Source organism: Engraulis encrasicolus, chromosome 12 (assembly GCF_034702125.1).
Source record: "Engraulis encrasicolus isolate BLACKSEA-1 chromosome 12, IST_EnEncr_1.0, whole genome shotgun sequence".
In the NCBI taxonomy this organism is placed as follows: domain Eukaryota; kingdom Metazoa; phylum Chordata; class Actinopteri; order Clupeiformes; family Engraulidae; genus Engraulis; species Engraulis encrasicolus.
In genome coordinates, this window is record NC_085868.1 from 40,729,236 (window position 1) to 40,749,141 (window position 19,906).

The window sequence follows — 19,906 nt, forward strand, 5'->3', positions numbered from 1 at the left end:
TCTCGGAAAAAACTCAGGTACTGACAAGTCCAGGGTGGTGTGAGCATTACAACTGCATGTTGAAATTGACTGACGATATCCTTTAAAAGGCATCCACCTCTGATGGTGCGAAAGAGGAAACTCAATGCAGACAGGATATTAAAAGCAGCTTCCTTCCCATGTTGCTTGATTCATATGTGTTTTGCACGAGAGTCAGTCCACCCTTTGGCGTGTTTTAATAGAAAGTCCCCTTTTCTTTTCATGTGGCTGAGGACTGGACAGGGGGAGCCGCATTTTATTTCCCAAAGAGGCCTACGGTACTCTCGCTCCCACTCAAAAGTCCCTTCAGGAAACGCTCAGTCAAAATAGGGGGATGAGTCCTTTCACACGAATGATGGCCTTGGTATAGCCTCCAGTAATGTTTCATGTTTTTTCCCCGTCTTCCTTTCACTCATTCACCCTCCTTCACGGTCTAAACATGTTCCTCTGACAAACTATCAACTACGATAGCACTCTTTCTTTTTTTACACAACGCACTGCCCAAGGTGCTGCAGGTTTGTGATTTGTCAATGTCAGCGTGAAGTTGCTACTGTGAGAGCACAAGCATGATGATGATCAAGACAGCACAGGTGATTTGGCACACAGGGCATTTCCCCGGTGGGCCAGCAGTGTCCAGGGGGCCATACTGTTTTTTTTTGTCTTAGGGACTGGCCCATAATTTAGAGGGAGTTTGGTCTACACATCTTCAATGTAGACGACTTGTACTACATGGTTTGTATGTGTGAGAGGGGCAGTTTAAGCCAAAAATGCCATTTAAAAAAAACCCACCATGCTTATACGATATAATAGCTATGAATCCACACACTCACCGCTCGGGGTGACAAGTGTTTGGGGGGGGGGGGGGAAGATTATGATGATATGTGGGGTTGCCCATTATAGACACGTGGAAGCCTGCCTACAGGGGCACGACAAGCCAGCGCAGGTCTGCAGACCCGGCAGGCTCCCTGTACACTTGACCTCTGAGACCTTGGGCATGTTGTGCTTTGATTGTTCACTTCTTCTACGAAAAAAAACTTTTATGGGCCGCCGTTTATGTTTTCCCCCTTCCCTTCGTCACTGCTGTGTATCATCACATCAATAGAGACAAGTGAGTTTAGACCTCTTTTTCATTCTCATATTATTAATTCTCCTCAGGAGTTGCAAAATTACTTCCCACTCTCTCTGGCTTTGGAAAATACTTCCCACTGTCTCCAAAAGATACACAATATGGCTCTCTGCCCATGACCATTCTCAGAGAGTCTGAGGCCCCTGTGCCCTCATCAAGGATAAAAAAAAAGTGGCTGGCGTGAAGCACACTTTCTTTCTTCATGCGCCGTAAAACCACTAATTAGGTGCTCTATAACAGATTGCTCCAGGAGCTGCCAGGACGTCAGATCTTTAGTTTGTTGTCAGTGGGGCGGCTCACCGTTGACTTTGAACTTACAAACCACCAAAAGATACATCTCTGGCTTTTTTTTCCCCCCCTTGTTTTTTCAGCCGACACGGTGGAAGGGCCCTGGCCCCTGGATGAAAGTGTGTTGGGATCTTACGGCTAAACAAGCTGGTGTTGTGGGAAGTAAATTCATGAGGAGGGGTAAGAACATTCCAGCAATGGAGGAGGAGACTGTGTGGCAGTCGCCTGGCAACAGAAAAACCTTTCATCATTCCCCACCAGGACCGGCTGGCAATTTTTGTCGGGCCCAGGACAAAGTCATCTGAAAGGGCCACTCAAATCAATACATACAATGTAATTAAAAAAACAAAAACAATTTTGGCCCCCTCTCTCCCTGGGCACGGGAGAACTGGCCCCTTTGTCCCCATCTGTTGGCTTCCCTGCTTACAACCACCATCCAATGAACCTGCTGACACTACTGTTGCTTCAGTTTAAAACCATTTAATGATTCAACACAAGATCTCTCTTTTGTAAAACATAACCAAAAAATGAAAAGAAAGACAAAACATCACAAGCAGAGTTCATTAGTAACAGACTCAATTACACAGCTTTTAAAAAAAGAGCCATATCATATTCCGTACATGAAAAAAAAAACGAACTTTACATTTGAAATCCACAGTAATATCTGTGTACCCAAAGAAGAGGAAACTGCTTCCTAGTATGGATCTGAGAAAAGGGATGACACATTGTCTGTACGTACGTTCCTTTTCACCCATTATGTCTGGAGGTCTGGATTCAAACAGTCTGCAACTGAGCAGGTATGCTTGAGGGTACAGTGCCCAAGTGAGGGATTAGTCTAAGGTCCATTTGCCACTACAGTACAGAGATCTTTTGGGGGGATGAATGGGGATGAGTAGTTACCCACACAAACACACTGCTTTGACTGTACCCAGATCAGTGTTTGTGTGGGATGCAATGGGCAAAAGTTGATGTGAGCAGAACTGTGGAATGTGTTGTGTGAGGCAAGGGAAGGGAAGAGAAGGGAAGGGAAAAGGAGAGAGGGAAGAGGAGAAGATTCAACCACGATGGAAGGATGAAGGGAGGGAGGGGCGGGTGGAGATGTGGAAGAGCTCTCGGAGGTTTAAGCCAATGGGGCACGGGCTGGCAGCCAATCGGTTGGCGCGTTGATCCTCTACCAGGCAGGAGCGGTGTTGGCAAGTCGTCGCATGCGCCTGGAAAAGAGGGCACACACACACACACACACACACACACACACACACACACACACACACACACACACACACACACACACACACACACACACACACACACACACACACATTAAATCACACTCATCTCTCTAAACAGAATGTGGCAAAGACGCTTGACGACTCTCCAACACAAACCAAACACAAGCCAAAAAAAGACAGAGCCAAGTGATGCGTTCTGTAATAGCCAAAATAATAACAGTCTCCTTCTCTTCAACTCAGATTACGGAACTGCTCCCGTCTCTCGTTCTCCTCGGGTGCTGTTGGAGAGCTCCCGTTCCCCAAATCTTCCGGTCCATTTATTACGAGATCATTTACAGGGAATTTTCATAATAACCTCGAGGACAAACTGGATTGAATTTCTGTCATGTAAGTTCTCAGGTCTCCTTTTATAGGCTCCGGGCTTGTAAGTTGTGGATGAAACAAATTTGTTAAGCATGAGGAGTGGAAACTTTTTTTGTGTGTGTGAGGGTTGTTGAAACAGGGCACTGGTGTTTCAAAAAAAAGGAGCCTATTGCCTTTTGATCTTAAAGCAAAACCGACAATCATGGGTTTACATCTTGGCCATAGATACCCTTGTGACTAGCTATGTCACATATATTAAAGGACCAGTTCAGTCAACTTCAACATGCAGTTGTAATGCTCACACTACCCTGGACTTGTCAGTACCCGAGATTTTTTTTTTTCTTCTTCTTCAGCCGTTTCCGAGATCCTGGTCATTGTAATGGGGGTATCGATTTGTTTACATTTCAAAAAAACATTTTTATTTATTCCCAAAAACATCCAAAAGGTTATAAAACATCAGCAGACAACTAGCAAACAGCAGACCTTTTGGGAAAATATTTGGAGTAGGCCTATGTTACATTTTTTAAAAATGTAAACAAACGCTGCCCCCATTAGAATTGCTCATATCTCGAAAAGGGCTGAGCCGAAAAATGTGGCATCACCGGGTACTGACAAGTCAAGGGTAGGGTGAGCAATACAACTGCATATTGAAATTGACTGAACTGGTCCTTTAATGTGCACATGAGCACAGCACGCACACACACACTCACAAGGTTCCTCACAGCCATTTGTTGTCAAGATTACCTCTTGGACCTTGACTAGTCCCTCTGGAAAGATAAAGATGTCATATTGCATATGCAATTGCTTTGCAAAACTGTATAAAGCTATTTTTTTGCGTAGTTTTGTAAACTGGTTTCCCCCTCCAACCATCTTGTCTAACAAATGTCCTGCGTGAAATACTGCAGACACAAATACAGAGAAGATGGACCAGGGGTACGTGATGGGCAAAGTAGGTCAAAACTAGAGATGCACCGGATCCAAGACCCGGTTCCGGATCCGGCAGGATAATAGGGTTTTTCTTAGGATCCGGGTCCGGCAGGATCTTAAGCAGTGGATCTGGTATCCGACAGTTACCTAAAAATCAGGATCTGCTGCATCTCTAGCTTTTACGTAGCCTAGGCTTTTCAGTCAGTCTTTCACAACCCCAATCACTGCATTGAGTGAAAGCCCTTTGGAAGCGGCCGTTGCAGGCAGTGTGGCAGTAAGCCAATGAGTCTAAAAAATAGTTTGAGGCAGCCTAATAAAAAGGGCCCACGTGTGCGAGTAGGGCAGGCTATGTGTTTCAACCCTTTCGTAGGATCCGTTATCCGGTTCCGGATCCAGCAGGATCTTAAGCAGTGGATCCGGTATCCGGCAGGATCATTGAGAGTAAATAGAATGGAGGCCAAAATTCTATTTCATTGTTGAAGCCAAGTTGGAGCCAAGGTTGGACCCAAAAAGACCAAAAAATGGCCAAATCCCATTCATTCCTATGAGAGACATAAAACCCTCTATCTCCCTTAAATGCCACTCCAGGGGGATCATTTTTCGCTCAACTAGTAGGTCCCCTTGCTCTCCAACTTACCAGGGTGGTGATTTTTTGTGGTGATGTTTTATTTTAGAGAGATATTAAAAGTTAAATTGACCAATGAGCATCAGAACATGGTTTGATTGACCGTTAGAAGTCTTGTTGTTGTCCAATCAGCACCTGCGTTTGGCGTTGCTAAGGTGGAATGTAAGTTGGAATGTTCCCAAATCTGGCTTCAAAGCGTTGAATGGCAAATAGCGTTGATTTGGCGTCCATTCTATTTACTGTCAATGGGCAGGATCCTAAAAATCAGGATCCAGTGCATCTGTAGTCAAACCCACCTCAGTGGTGTAACTAATGGCAGCCACGGGCTGCACCGCCTTCTGACTGACTCGAGTTTGTCAAACAAAATGAAAGCTACTCGTCATGACGAGAACAGAATGGCTTAGGGACTGATGGTTTCCATGTGTGTGCAGCGCTTGTCCCCCCTCTCTCTACCTTTCTAGTTTGCAGGGGGGCTTTTCCGAGGACGGAAAATGAATTTGCCAACTACAGCAAACAACGCGGGGGTCTTGTATTTTTCCTTTTTGTTTTGTTTCGTTTCCAAATCTAAAAGGACAACCATCTTTGAGTTTGTCCCTTTCTACCATCTCCTTTTGGGATCGTGTGAGAAGAGGCTATTCAGGTCCGTCCAAATGTACTACTCAATTTCTGTCATTATCTTTATGATGCTGCTCTCTTAACCACAGCAATTTTCAGTTTTTAGCTAGAGGGACAACAGTCCCATAGCAATGTGTGGTTTGCCCTACTGGTGCAAGTGATTCAAACCTGTCCCCTACAGAGCTCTTGTTCTCTCAGCCCTCCACAACACAGTACCTATTGTGTGTCGTAATGCAGAGGTGTCAATTCCGGGTTCAGAAAGTAACAAACCATGCCAAAGAAGTTTGATCCAACCAGCTCTGCATCTGCATAATGAGTACTGAAGTCAGAGACACTGGAAAAGGTAGAGACAAATCAAGCTTGTACTTCTCCAGGACCCACGACTTCACGTTCCGTGAACGTCATTTTAGGAGACCAGTAGAGGTTGAGAAAGAATTGAGTTCCCTTAGCGCTGTAGATGGCGGCAGCGCACATATTATACAAGCCGTCACCAAATGCTACAGCAGTTAGTCAGTGAAGTCTCCAGTGGGAGGTACGTAACTGGGGCAGGTTTTTTTTTTTAACTTTGTGACACGTGTGTGGGTCAAAGACGTCCAACATGACACTGTCCTTCAGTGCTAACAGATGCTTTTGCTTACTGTAACTGTGAAAAACATGACATTTCAAAACATTTTTTTGAAAAGTGAATGCATGAAAGCCAAGCCAAAAAAACAATTTAAAAAAAATATCTTTTTTTGCATTTACAGTAAGCAAAAGTATCCGTTGCACTGAAGAACATGTTGCACGTCTTTGACCAGTGTGTGTGTGTGTGTGTGTGTGTGTGTGTGTGTGTGTGTGTGTGTGTGTGTGTGTGTGTGTGTGTGTGTGCGCCTCTCACCTGGTGTTTCTGTCCTGGTCCCGGATCTTCTTCTCCATCTCTGCGTCGGTGAGTGTCTCCAGCAGGGGGCACCACTGGTCGGCATCTCCTGTGTTCCGAATGGCAATCTCCACCGTGGGCAGAGGGTTCTCACTACAGGGAACACACAAGGTGCAACGTGAAAACCAAGCACCACACTTCGATTGATCCAACAACCACGGCCAGAAGGTTCTCACTAAAGAAGAGAGAAAACCACACGTGGTAAACGCGGAGATTTCCACACGGACCAATCTCCACTGTGGGCAGAGGGTTCTCACTAAAAGGCAGCGAGCGCACATCGTTAAGGAGTCAGAGGGTTGAAGGGTGGAAAACCGCACACATGGTAAATGCAGAAATGTTCCACACATAGACCAATTCGTAGTACAGTACCCAAGATCTACTGTGGCCAGAGGACATAGACTAATATGCGGCACAAGACATAAAAGTGAAAATTGAGTAGTACCGCAAGTGGATGGAGCCTCTGACTTTGACCTCTTTGTGGTTAAAAGTTCTTTATTTGCCATTTGTGCATTAACTAGTAGTCCAGGCACATAGGAACTCATGGGTCTGATCATAACAGAAAAACATGACCACCGTGCACAACTGACAGTGAGCTTATGTGATCCATCACATCATTGAGAATTGTGTTAAAAACGGAACCATAAAACAAATAAAACTCAAAAAGAGGACTACCACAAAAATGGCCCTAATTATTGGTATTTTAAAAGTCAGTGCACGCCCTGCCGTGGCTCTAACAGTAGGGCACCGAGCTGCTACACTGGCAAACCGGGTTCTATTGCTGCGCACGTCTTTTGCCGACCCTTCCCCGTCTCTCTCTCTCAAAAGTTTCCTGTCTCTCTCTACTGTCCTGTCATTAATAAAGTCTAAACCGACCTCTATATATATATATATATATTTTTTTTTTTAATTAAGTCTAAACCGATCTCTCTCTCTCTCTTTATCTATCTATCTATCTATCTATCTATCCATCTATCTATATACAGTGCCCTCCATAATTATTGGCACCCCTGGTTGAGATGTGTTTTTTAGCTTCCAATTATTTTATTTTTTTTCTAAATAATATGGGACCTTAATGGAAAAAAAGAGACAAATCCAACCTTCAATACAAGTGCATTTATTCAGTGGGGAAAAAATCCCACATAAAGAAATAATTATTTGACATCAAATAATGTGTGTCACAATTATTAGCACCCCTGGTGTTAATATTTTGTACAACCCCCTTTTGCCAACAAAACAGCACCTAATCTTCTCCTATAATGTTTCACAAGATGGGAAAAGACAGAAAGAAGGATCTTCAGCCATTCCTCTTTGCAGAATCTCTCTAAATCATCCAGAGACCTGGGTCCTCTCCTCTGTACTCTCCTCTTCAGCTCACCCCACAGGTTCTCAATGGGGTTGAGGTCAGGGGACTGAGATGGCCATGGGAGGAGCTTGATTTTGTGTCTGGTGAACCATTTCTGTGTAGATTTGGCCATATGTTTAGGGTCATTGTCTTGCTGAAAGACCCAGTGACGACCCAGCTTCAGCTTTCGGGCAGAGGGCAACAGATTTTGATTTAAAATGTCCTGGTATTTCAAAGCATTCATGATGCCATGCACCCTAACAAGGTTCCCAGGGCCTTTGGAAGCGAAACAGCCCCACAGCATCACTGACCCACCCCCATACTTCACAGTGGGTATGAGGTGCTTTTCAGCATGCGCATCTTTTGTGGTACGCCAGACCCACTTAGAGTGTTTGTTGCCAAAAAGCTCAATCTTGGTCTCATCTGACCAAAGCACACGGTCCCAGTTGAAGCCCCAATACCGCTTGGCGAACTCCAGACGCTTGCGTTTATGATTATGAGTGAGGAAAGGTTTTCTCCGTGCATGCCTCCCAAACAGCTTGTTGGCGTGTAGACAGCGCCTGATGGTTGATTTGGAGACTTTGTGACCCCAGGATGCTACCATTTGTTGTAATTCTGTAACAGTGAGCTTTGGAGATCTTTTGATTTCTCTTACCATCCTCATCACTGTGCGTGGTGGCAAAATAAACTTGGGTCCTCGTCCAGGCTTGTTTACCACTGTTCCAGTTGTTTTGAACTTCTTAATTATTCCTCTCACAGTGGATATGGGCAGCTGCAGTTGAGTGGCAATCTTCTTGTAGCCTCTGCCTGACCTGTGAAGGTCGACGCACATCTGCCTCACTTGTATGCTGTGTTCCTTTGTCTTTCCCATGTTTAAGAGTGGATAAGAGAAATGGCCTCGGTGTCACGTCATATTTATACCCCAGGGAAACAGGAAGTGATGAATTACTAATTAAATGTTCCTACATACTCTGGTAAACTTTGTAAACTACTGTAGAAATGACAGAAATGCTTCAATTATATTTATTTCCTGGGAATTGTTAAGGGTGCCAATAATTGTGGAACAGGTGATTTAATGAAAAATAATTATTTTTTAGTCAGGGATTTTTTTATTGTCTTACAATTCATTTGAGTTGAAGGCTACATTTTCCTACAATTTTCAGTGTGACAGTATTCTTCTGCAATAAACACTGAATTTATTTTAACGATTTTAAAGGCCAACTTCCGATAAAACTCAGTTTTACTCACTCCTTTCGAAGATCGGACGGTCACCCCAAGTTAAACTCACTTGCAAGGCTCTCATAGCGGTGCGTCAACTCTCCTGGCTGTGTTTCCCGGTGTTTCCCAATTTACATCAATAATGCAGAGAAACGAGCGAATCACGAAAGCCTTTCTGTGTTTCGTCACGTCGAAAGAAGGCGTTGCCCACAAAGGTTTATATCGACCCATTTATCTAAAAACATGTCGAGTAATTTTTTTCTGCTTGTTTTCAAAACAAGCAACGTCTGGTGGTCCGAAACATAGCTTAGCTTAGCTATCAGCTGGTTGCTACTCTCAGGTACACACACAGCACAAAGCCTCATACATAAAGCCTGCTCACTCCGGTTGCTCCGTGCCTACAGCTCGCCTAGGGGTCGCTGTCGAAAGAGCACAGCCCTGAATGGAGCCTGCACGCCTCCGTTGGCGCCCCTATAGTGCAGTACCATCCGGGGAAGTGGCGACTCTGTTTCCCATTACATTCTCTCCCAAGGCTGGAGGACTGAGCCAATCAGAGACGCGTTTCTTTGAGAGCAGGAGGAGTGAGCCAATCAGAGACGCATTTCCACGAGAAACACGGAACACTCTCTCGTTTCTCCACAAGCCACCTTGCCAGCTTGCAAAAACGTCTTGAAACAAAGCAACCAGAACGTTTTTTAAAACAGGACCAACGCGTAACACATTCAATAACAATTGGGAACACGGCAATATTAATTAAATTACGTTGAGAGGCGATCTTTAACACATCTCAACCAGGGGTGCCAATAATTATGGAGGGCACTGTATATAAAAAAAGTCAGTGCATAACCTGAAAACGTCATGGCAAACTAGGACAGTTCTACTGAAACTGATAGTATTGGACAGGTTTTCCCTCCCGAGGGACAAAAGAGATCACTCAACAGCCAACATTCATCGGGCAATGCATCAAGTCCAAGTCAGAACGGGCGTTACTAAAAGCCCATTGGCACAGCTGTAAATCCGCCCGTGTGCAGCAGAGGTTGTGTTCTGACACACCAACCCATATGCCATCTGGCCCAGCGCCACAGTCACACATGTCTGGCACACTTCAAGGAAACACTAATTATTATGCTGATCACTGCAGGAAATAGCTACCAGAAGAGCAGATTGTGGAGTTGCAACATTTTTTAAGTTGCTCTACTTTTTTCTTTTTTTAAAAACCTTGATTACGCCTAAACCAGATCTTCTGGGCAAAGTGTCCTGGCAGATTTCCCCAAGGAAAAGCCTTTTGAGCTGGTCCAAATTTTTCTTTTGAGGAGTGAGTCAATTACCGCCATTCACATAAATCAAAGTTTTCTCAAGCTTAGTATGATGGACGTGGCTTGGATTAAATATGATGGTGACCATTATCAGAAAAGATTAAGCAATTCATTCGAGAAAATTACACAAGACGAAATGTTTTAATCACGTTTGCCCATGTATTCTCAACTTAGAAAACAAAATATTTCTTCATAGTTAATCTGATAGAGCAGTCTAATAAAAGCATCTCTTACAGTTCTTCAGCAGATACGTACATTTTAATGTACAAAGCCGACAAACTTAAGTGGCATTTTGCAGGCTTTGCAGAATCACAGCACAGGCTTTCCAACGAGCCGTTTTAAATGCCTGTAACCAAACCCACAACATTTTAAACAGAACTTGAGAGGACGATGAGTGCAAATTGTACAAAAGTGAGTGATGAGGACTCTTCTGTATACAGCTTCACATTATCTTTGAGAATATTTAGATGGATCAGTGCAAATATTTGCTAAATGAGGCTTGATGATTTTTCTTTTAAGTCTCACCGGGATGAAAGAGTACAGTAAATGTGATGGCACCTGGAGGGTCAATGTGATGACATCGGGAAACTGATTTATTTTTTTTGACTGCCTACAGCAGAGAGCGTGTATGTCTGTGTGTGTGTGTGTGTGGTTTCGCATCAGTCATCTTAAGGCTGAATGTAAACAAAAACACACAGTGCGGTCTTCAAGATGGAGGTGCAGCATATGTGCGTGTGTGCATTCAAGTTCCTTGAATCAGTCATCTACACTACAGGCTTAATGTAAACAAAATCTATGAAGCGGTCCTTCGTATGGAGGTGAGCAGCTGTTCATCCTTTAACACACAGAGCCGGTGATGAAAGGGGGGGGTGGGAAGGGGGGATGATTGTTCAGAAGAAGTTTAATCCTGTAAACAGGATGTGGTCTCTCTTTCTCTCGCTCACTCTCTCCTCTGCATGTGTGTGACTAGTGTGTACATGTGGATGTGTGTGTATGTCACAGGTTGGAAATATAAAATTACCCAATTTGCCCCCAGTGCCAAGTCTCTTAACACACATCCGACCCTAAATTGCGACCCAATTGTGCTGTGACAGAGGGCAATTTGATGGTGCTCGAGTCTGTTCAAGTAGTCACACATAGTCACAAAAATAGTAGAATGCTACCACAGCACGCACTAGGAGTCTGTTCAGGACACAGAGTTCAAGTTTTAACCTTTTGTGAGTCACACATAGTGACAGCCACAAATATAGTAGAATACGTACCACAGCACGCACTATGGCTGAATTTACAGAGCAGCACACAACAGGCCACACAATAATGCTGTCAAACCGATAGTCTTGACGTCTCCAGAAACCACACACATTGCTCACTCCCACACACACACTGCTCACATTCTGACATGATCTCCACAAATCTGGAAGATAAGCATTCAACAGGAACTCTTTAATCTACGTGGTGGGTGGGTATACAAAGACCACTTGCATATACACGTTATCAAAAGGTTTTTATAGGGATGCTGCAGATGCGATGGATGGGAGAGAGATTTAATCTCCAAATAAAGACACTGACGTCGTCTACTATGGAAAAGTAAGTCATGCATAAAATTAGAAACTATATAGTGATCATAAATAATACGTCTCCCAAATCTGGGGTGCATTTCTCGAAAGCGTAGTTGTTAGCCAGTTAGCAACTTGGGTAGTTGCCAATAGGAAATTGCATTGCAAACAACAAAATAGCTAAATGTTGTTAGCAACTATGCTTTCGAGAAATGCACCGCTGGAGGATCAAGAAAGTCAGCACCTCTTCCCAATAAAACATCCTCCAATCTTCAGTTCTGAGATTCTCCAGTGTCTGACTCTGGGTGCAAGAATGCTTATGAACATAGCGGTGCTGTGTGCGAGTGTGTGTGTTTACAACGGTGTGTGAGGGATGTGTGTGAAGTGTGTGTGTGTGTGCGTAGTTATTACTGTGTGTATGAGGGACCTGTGTGTAATTGTGCGTGTGTGTATGTGCTAACTGGTCCACCAGGATCTAATTAAAGGAAGCCAGGCTGAGGATTGGGCTGAGGATTGGGCTGGGTTGGTTGATTGACAGCCGGCTGCCTGACACCCTAACTGCCTCCATCCCCTGCTCTTCTCTTCTCTTCTCCTCTCTTGTCCTGGTGGCTTAAAGCTATGTATCTATCCAAGTATGGCAGAGAGGGCTCAGGAGGCTAAGTGCTTCAGCCTGTGTCCTTCCACAACACAGGGCAGCGCAGAGCGGCATAATGCACAGGGAGGAGGAGCACCTGAATAAATAGGCGAGCACTCCTGGATCTGTTTTGCTGTGTGTGTGTGTGTGTGTGTGTGTGTGTGTGTGTCTGTTTGTGTGTGTGTGTGCGCGCCTGCATCTGCATGTAGTGTGGTGTTCTGCTATGCCTCTGTGTGTGTGTGTGTGTGTGTGTGTGTGTGTGTGTGTGTGTGTGTGTGTGTGTGTGTGTGTGTGTGTGTGTGTGTGTGTGTGTGTGTGAATGTATTTATACAAATAAATCTACAAGGCATGAAAAAGAGGCTCTCTCTTCCTCTTGCCTACATAAGGAGACGTGGCCTTTTCCCGCTGATTGAATTGCTGATGCATGGACCCTTTTCTAAGTGTGTGTGTGTGTGTGTGTGTGTGTGTGTGTGTGTGTGTGTGTGTGTGTGTGTGTGTGTGTGTGTGTTTTCTACCTTCACATCAAGTGTACTCGGCTTTAGGTGTGTAAATGTAAACACGCATGAGTGTTTGCGAACGTCAAATTTCCCAGCGAGTTCTATCCTGATAAAATTGTGTTTCAAAGAGCGCAAGTTTGAAAGTAAACACTTCTGCATGTGTTTGCTTAGGGGTGCCAAACCACTACTTCTAATAGTGGATGTATACAGTATAAAAAGGGTGAAAGTGTAAAACACTGTGTTTGGGTGCTGTTGTGTATACAGAATAAAACATTTGGAAGTGTACAGAATATGTACCAATGTGTGTGTGTGTGTGTGTGTGTGTGTGTGTGTGTGTGTGTGTGTGTGTGTGTCTGTGTGTGTGAGATTAAGTGTGCACACGGCATGCCACATATACATCCGCACTTGTGCGAAAGATGGTGTGTGCACGTGTGTAAGGTGATATCTTTGTGTTATCTTTGAGCTATCTTTGTGAAAGTGACTGTGTTTTACCTGAGAGCGCATGTGGACTGTAGACAATTACAGGAGGCACGTGCTGTACATATAGCACTTTATGCGTGTATTTGTCTGTGTGTGTTACCGGAAAGCACATCTCCTCTGGTGCCCGGCTCCAACTCTGTGTGTGTGTGTGTGTGTGTGTGTGTGTGTGTGTGTGTGTGTGTGTGTGTGTGTGTGTGTGTGTGTGTGTGTGTGTGTGTGTGTGTGTGTGTGTGTGTACCTGAAGGCGTAGGTCCTCTGGTGCCAGCTGAGCTGTCCGCGGATGCTGTAGGCGATGGTGGTGACGAACTCCCCTCCCAGGCCCAGCTCGCTGCACAGCTTCAGGGCAAACTGCTCCGGCGAGTTCTCCTGCTCGCACATGTCCCACTCAAACTGGTCCACCAGCGAGATGTTACCCACGTGGATGTTCAGCTGCACACCAAAAACACAACACAAACACAAACGCACGCGTCAGATATGCAAGGTCATGCATTAAAATAAACACCAACACACACACACTTTGTGCAAAGTCAGATACCAAAACACACACACACACACACACAGTGCAAGGTCACTCACACACACACTAAAGTCAGATACCAAAACACACACAATATGCAAGGTCACACACACACACACACACACACACACACACACACACACACACACACACACACACACACACACACACACACACACAAACAAACACACACACACACACACACACACACACACACACACACACACACACACACACCAGTGCTTTACACTAACTTTTTCGCTTACCAGCCATTTTGGCTAGTGGTTTTCCTGACTCACTAGCCATTGGGCCTCTTCACTAGCCATAATTTTCTTAACCATCATAGCAGCTTTAATGAATTATATAATAGGCTGTAATAATGTAATGTAGGATAATATAACATAATATAATATAATATAATATAATATAATATAATATAATATAATAGCCTATAGGCTAATATAATATAATATAATATAATATAATATAATATAATATAATATAATATAATATAATATAATATAATATAATATAATATAATATAATAGGCCTATAATATAGGGCCTAATAACTAGAATTGCTATTAACTGGTCCATGCATGCATGCATGCTATAAGAACAGATTAACTTATCTGAGGAATGGCATAGCCGTGCAGAAACACCAAGCACAGTGTTGTGGAAGGGCACAAATGTAAGCTGCATGAGAGCAAAATATTTCCGTCTTTGATCTGAAGGGCACTTTCGATGCGCAAAGTAGATAGTGCAAAGTCATTGCCAAGCTTCGCATGTCCTCGGTCATGGATGTGGAATAACACCTCTTCTGGAATATTTTCTCATAAAAGTAGGCTATCCACTAGAAGGCACACACATATGCGGCCGGTAACTACAGAAGGAGCTACGACTTCCTTTCATTCCGTTTAATATTGAGTTGTTTAAAATATAGGCTAAACGGACGCAAGGCAAGATGGGCACATGCGAAGGGACATGATTTGTGCAGTCTGGAAGGCTACTACTGCGCGTTGTTTAAGCCCCGTTTGACAGTCGGGAACAACGGCACAAGAAACATGGAGGAATATTAAGGTATGATGACATACAGGCAAATCAGAAAATTATTTAAACCGAACATTATTAATGCAGCATATGTCCTTGTCTTATCACTGCGCTAATTAGTCTCAAGACTTTCACAAGACTGAGGTGTTCTCCTCTCGCCTTGGTCATTTTAATGTCCACTACTACTATGCATTGTAATGACAGATCCCAAAACAGGTCAGTTGAGATGAACTTCGCTACTTTATTTTCACATGAAGGTTTTCAGTGACATTTCCACGCACGCTGATGTGCTGCAGGTAGCTCGCTGCTGCCACTCATATTCGCAAGACTAGCTCTATCAGATTCCTCTCGCGCGTGAGACACAGGTGACACGTGACACAGGTGCTTCATGGGTATTGTAGGCTCGCAAAATCGCATTGCATTGCGCTTGTAGCAAAGACGGTCCGAGGGGAAAAACTACAAAATGCGGTGCCTCATCATTTAGAATTGTAACGGACCCGCCAGAATGGCTAGTGAACCTTCGGTATCTACTAGCCAACGCCGACTTTCACCCGCATTTGGCTACCTGGCGTGTGTTAGTGTTAAGCCCTGACACACACACACACACACACACACACACACAGTTCAGTTGAAGCCCAGTAGTCACCACATATTTCTGCCCTGCTGTTTTCTCCTGGCTGGCCACTCAGACATAACAGAACAGACTCGTATAACACCACCATGATAACCTCTTGAAGCCTGCTGTTGTGGTACCAAGGGCTGCTGCCTGGGAAACCACAACATTTCCAAATGGGATAATAATCATGAAAAGCAGTAGCTGCTGCCAATCTGAAATTGCCCAGATAAAATAAGAAATTGTTTCTCAGCAACTGAAATCAAAAAGATTAAGATCTAAAATGTGTAAATGGAAAATGAAACGCTACTTGTGTGGAAGTCCTGCAAGTCAGATGTATTCAAACTGGCAGTATAAATGGGTGACCATTTTGATAAAAATTGTGATAACATAAATTCCATGACCATGTGAAACTGTGCGTGCGCGCGTACACACACACACACACACACACACACACACACACACACACACACACACACACACACACACACACACACACACACACACACACACACACACACACACACACACACACACACACACACACACACAGTCTCCTGCTATACCTTGATGATGACCCGCTGGTCGGTCTGCTCCTCCAGGAGGCTGTCAGTGGGGTAGGACTCCATCTGCTGGCGGATGGCGGAGGCGATGGCCGGCACGAAGGTCAGGGGGTTCAGGTCAAGGTCGTCGCACAGGATCTCCGCAAACATCTCAGGAGTCATCAGCTTCTCTGGACAGACAAACAAACAAACAAACAAACAAACAAACAAAGAGATAGTGACCGAGAGTGGTACAAAATATGACAGGGAGAATGAGAACAAAACTGAGACAGCAAAGGTCATACAGATGGGAGTTAGATAAAAATCAAGGAACAAATTGAAAGTGTTTCAGAGGGGTCCAAGTTGAGTATGACAGTGAGAGTGGGAACAGACCAGAGACAGTAGAATAGAGGCCACAGAGTACATCTGGAATTACATCAAGGGTTTCAAAAGGAACAAAGAAAAGGTATGTCTGCTACTGCTGCGTCGGCCGATAAAAAAAGTCAACAACCCTCATGTTAAAAACTTAAATTTCAATACAAGAGTGACTAGTGGACTACTACACTGGAAAAATGGAAAAATCATGTATTGAACACAACTGCAGTGCATATTGCATTCAACAGCATAATCTCAGATGATTTCAGCAGACATCTATATTAAGCCTTCATAAAAAAAATATTCTTCTGACGGACATATTACACTTTACAGAATGCAGAATGAAGATCAAGTGAGAGCTCGTCACACAGCGGTATAAAACGACAATTAACAGTACAATTGGGACTCTATGTATCCTCAGCTTGCAGGAGCATCACGGTGGGACAAACATCACTTGACCACAAAATAAATGTTTAAAAACTAAGCTGCAGTGTGCTCCAGCCTCTACTTTCAAGTGTCATTAAATTACCATTCATGTTCCAGGTGAAGGCATCTCGGAGTTTCTGTCCGTCAATCTCCATGTCCAGGCGGATGGGCACCAGCACCTCTGGCTGAGACGCGTTCTCGTGGATCACAGCCGGATCGTGGTCATCAAAGCTACAAGACAGAAGAAGAACTGGGTAAGCTTCCCAAAACAATACATTACATTAAGCATTAACATTACATTACATTTACATGGTTGTATGCAAAGCGAGTACACGAAGTAGTAAGGAGTCTTGTGGGGAAGTGGGAGTCAGCAGGGCAAAAAACTGTGCCAAGTACACACAGCAGTAATCAGTGTTACCATGCCCCCTACTGCAAATTGACAGTTGCTACAGGTATGCCTAACTGCTGAAAACTAACTGACAATATAATATCAGAAGTACTCCAGTATGATTACCCACACACTCACCCATCCCCAACAATATGACAACATTTTATGTGGATTTCAAACTAGTTCCTCACCATCTTTTCTGTTGCTTGTGTTGTCTCTTCTACGTGGAGAAAAAAATAAAGTTTCCCTGCCACTAACTTAGGCAGAACAAGGTTTTCTCTTTCACGCATCTTAAAATTCAGATTCTTTCTTTTCTGAAATGTGCACGGCAATGTCTCCTGATCCTTTCTTACTCATATGTATGTATTTGTGTCATATGTATGTATTGAGTCAATAAGGTGTGCTGATGACCATTGCAGTCTATGTGTTTGTGTGTGTGCAATGCCTGTGTACATAAGGTGGTCATCAGAGAGGGTATGGGAAAACCCTTCCCCGAATGCCACCTATGGAGTTGCTGTATGCCTTATCTGACACCACATCCACCAACCACACAGGGATGGGCAACACTGCAAGGCAACCAGTTCAAATGATGGTGCAGAAATTGAACAAAACCAAGCAAACTAGTACAGTGCATGTTCACACAATTGTTTTCACCAGAATGCATTGCAATATTTTAGTGTGCATTCATGCAGATTTAGTTGTTTGTGCACCATCACGAATGCAAGAGGGTCATCTCTAGGGACCCATCTTCGCATAACAAGGGTCATATATTCAAAATATTAAATAAATTGCATTTAAAATCTAAGACCCTCATCTTGCATTAGAACATGTTCATTGTGTTACGCAAATCAAAGCATCCTGTGAATTGCGGCGTGTTCGCGATAGTGCAGACTGACACAAACCGAGCAGACTGACTCAGCGCATTCAATTTTTAATTTTTCAATGTATCATAATTCATATTCTGAGGGTTGTTGTATTCCATGCTGTTTGTCTAATTTGTAGAGCCAGAAAATAGCTTTCAAATAACACCACCGACATATTTTTGTGACTTACACTGACTGATATAAATCAAGGCTGAATGCATAGTGTCCTACCCTCATATGTAAACCTTTGCTAGTCTGTTTCTCCCTTAATATTGGTGTCAGATTCACACAAATGCAGTTCTGGGGTGCTACCTTGTTACTAAACAGGCACAGCAAGTATGATTGAAATCCGTGTCGGTCGGGTCCCAAAGTGTCTGATTTCACATGAAATGACCTGTCTGATAAATGCGCTGTAATGCAATGAACTGCACTCACCAGAGGGGGAAAGTCCTCTTCTTGTCCCTGCCCAAGCGGTTGCGGTTGATGGCGGTGGAGCATGGCACTGCGTCCAGGTGGTGGGAGCTGTTGGGCAGGGTGGGCACCCACTGGCTGTTTCTCTTGGCCTTCTGCTCTCTAAAATGAGTTAGGAACATGCACAACATGTTAGCACAACGGCCCCAACAAGAAACATACTTTGTCAAAAAGTTTATGTATTATTTGCGTGGCGTCGTTGCATTGGTTTGGCAAAACACACACACACACACACACACACACACACACACACACACACACACACACACACACACACACCTAAATGCTTCCTAAATGCAAGAAAGTGTACAAATTATTCAACATCATCCAATAAATCAACAAACACCAGTTAAAACCTAGAGTTCAAAACCTTGATGTTATGGTGAATAACAACATGCAAATCTTGTGTTTAATGTTGTGTTCAGTCACATAAGACGAGGGTTCTTTAATTAATTTTACGATATACCTGAGATATGCAGGAGGCTCGGTGCTGATGGACACAGCTTTGTATTTTTCATCGTTGCCTTCAAAGATCTCTTCACACTCCGATGCCTTCAGCAGTGTCACACTGGTAGCTGAAAGTGTACATCTATTAGCTCCACGATCTGACAAGACAAGCACTGAAAGTGTTTATATTCGACAATAATAACTTACCGTGTGATGAGGCAACAATCTGCTTTCGCTCTTCGACAGAAGCGAGCCTTCTCCACAATGAAGGGTACCTCTTATACAAGGACCCTCTGAACATACGCAAGTAATTGCCAACCTAAAACAGTAAAGTACCTCGGGTTAGCGATCAGGTTATCCCATGTCCGCCAAAGGTTTCAGATACAGAGGTGTTGTCATTCATTTGCTAATGTTTGATAGCTTGCTAATCCCAGACTTCATTCAATAGGCCTCTATAACACACACTGTAAGGTATTTACAAAACAATTCAAAGAGAGGATAAAAACAATAAAGCAGAACTACATTTATCCACGAAATTGTGCGTTAACAGCATCAAGGCTTTTGTGAACTGTAATTGAGAAACAAAGAACCATAGCTAACGGTTGATGAATGTTAGCAGATGATAACATAGGCTATGAATGACTTCTCTTTGTCTTCAATTTGGCCTTGCAGAATGAAATGGGTGCAAAACGTACTACATACCTCTGATCCAACCATATAAAAATCCCCATCCTTCTCGAGCTGAAATTTTATCGGTTTTTGCCCAAAGGTTTTACTTAGCGCCATCTTAGCTGTTAGCCTGTGTGTGCCTGTGTGAAACTGTGCGTCTGCGCAGTTTCTCAGTCAGGTTCTTCTTCTTTGAAAGTTTGCGGGTAACTGCATTAGGAGAGCTAGAGCTATGTCTCTTGCTGACATCTACCGTCGTGGAGTATGGAGGGGGTGAGGGCTGAGCTGTGTTATTTTCCATTACTTTAACAATCTGTATAACTGCCTAAAATGAATCAGCCATGAAATGTTTCACACTTTTATAGATTATGATGTATTGTGCAAACATATTCAAGGAAT

General features: G+C 43.7%; 1 protein-coding gene and 1 non-coding gene across 2 annotated transcripts; both read right to left on the bottom strand.

Moving 5' to 3' along the window:
- Positions 1 to 1,896: 1,896 nt before the first annotated feature.
- Positions 1,897 to 19,721, bottom strand: smarcb1b (SWI/SNF related, matrix associated, actin dependent regulator of chromatin, subfamily b, member 1b). The gene is made up of 9 exons (XM_063212202.1): positions 19,544 to 19,721; positions 19,049 to 19,160; positions 18,861 to 18,969; positions 18,359 to 18,496; positions 16,776 to 16,903; positions 15,896 to 16,062; positions 13,389 to 13,579; positions 6,069 to 6,200; positions 1,897 to 2,643 (listed from the first exon to the last, which is right to left on the bottom strand). The coding sequence occupies exons 1-9, from the start codon at positions 19,625 to 19,627 to the stop codon at positions 2,604 to 2,606; spliced, it is 1,101 nt and encodes a 366-aa protein (XP_063068272.1). The 5' UTR covers positions 19,628 to 19,721; the 3' UTR covers positions 1,897 to 2,603.
- Positions 17,506 to 17,636, bottom strand: LOC134460424 (small nucleolar RNA SNORA13). Its single transcript, XR_010037090.1, has one exon. It is a non-coding gene; the product is annotated as a small nucleolar RNA SNORA13 (small nucleolar RNA).
- Positions 19,722 to 19,906: the final 185 nt, after the last annotated feature.

What these genes read in the sequence shown, in the direction of transcription:
- smarcb1b (XM_063212202.1), bottom strand. Translation starts at nt 19,627, where the DNA reads ATGGCGCTAAGTAAAACCTTTGGGCAAAAACCGATAAAATTTCAGCTC. An exon ending in ACCAGCGGGTCATCATCAAG is followed by an intron (nt 13,580 to 15,895) that starts GTATAGCAGGAG and finishes TTTGGTGTGCAG; the next exon opens with CTGAACATCCACGTGGGTAA. An exon ending in CAGAGGACCTACGCCTTCAG is followed by an intron (nt 6,201 to 13,388) that starts GTACACACACAC and finishes TGTTCCCTGTAG; the next exon opens with TGAGAACCCTCTGCCCACGG.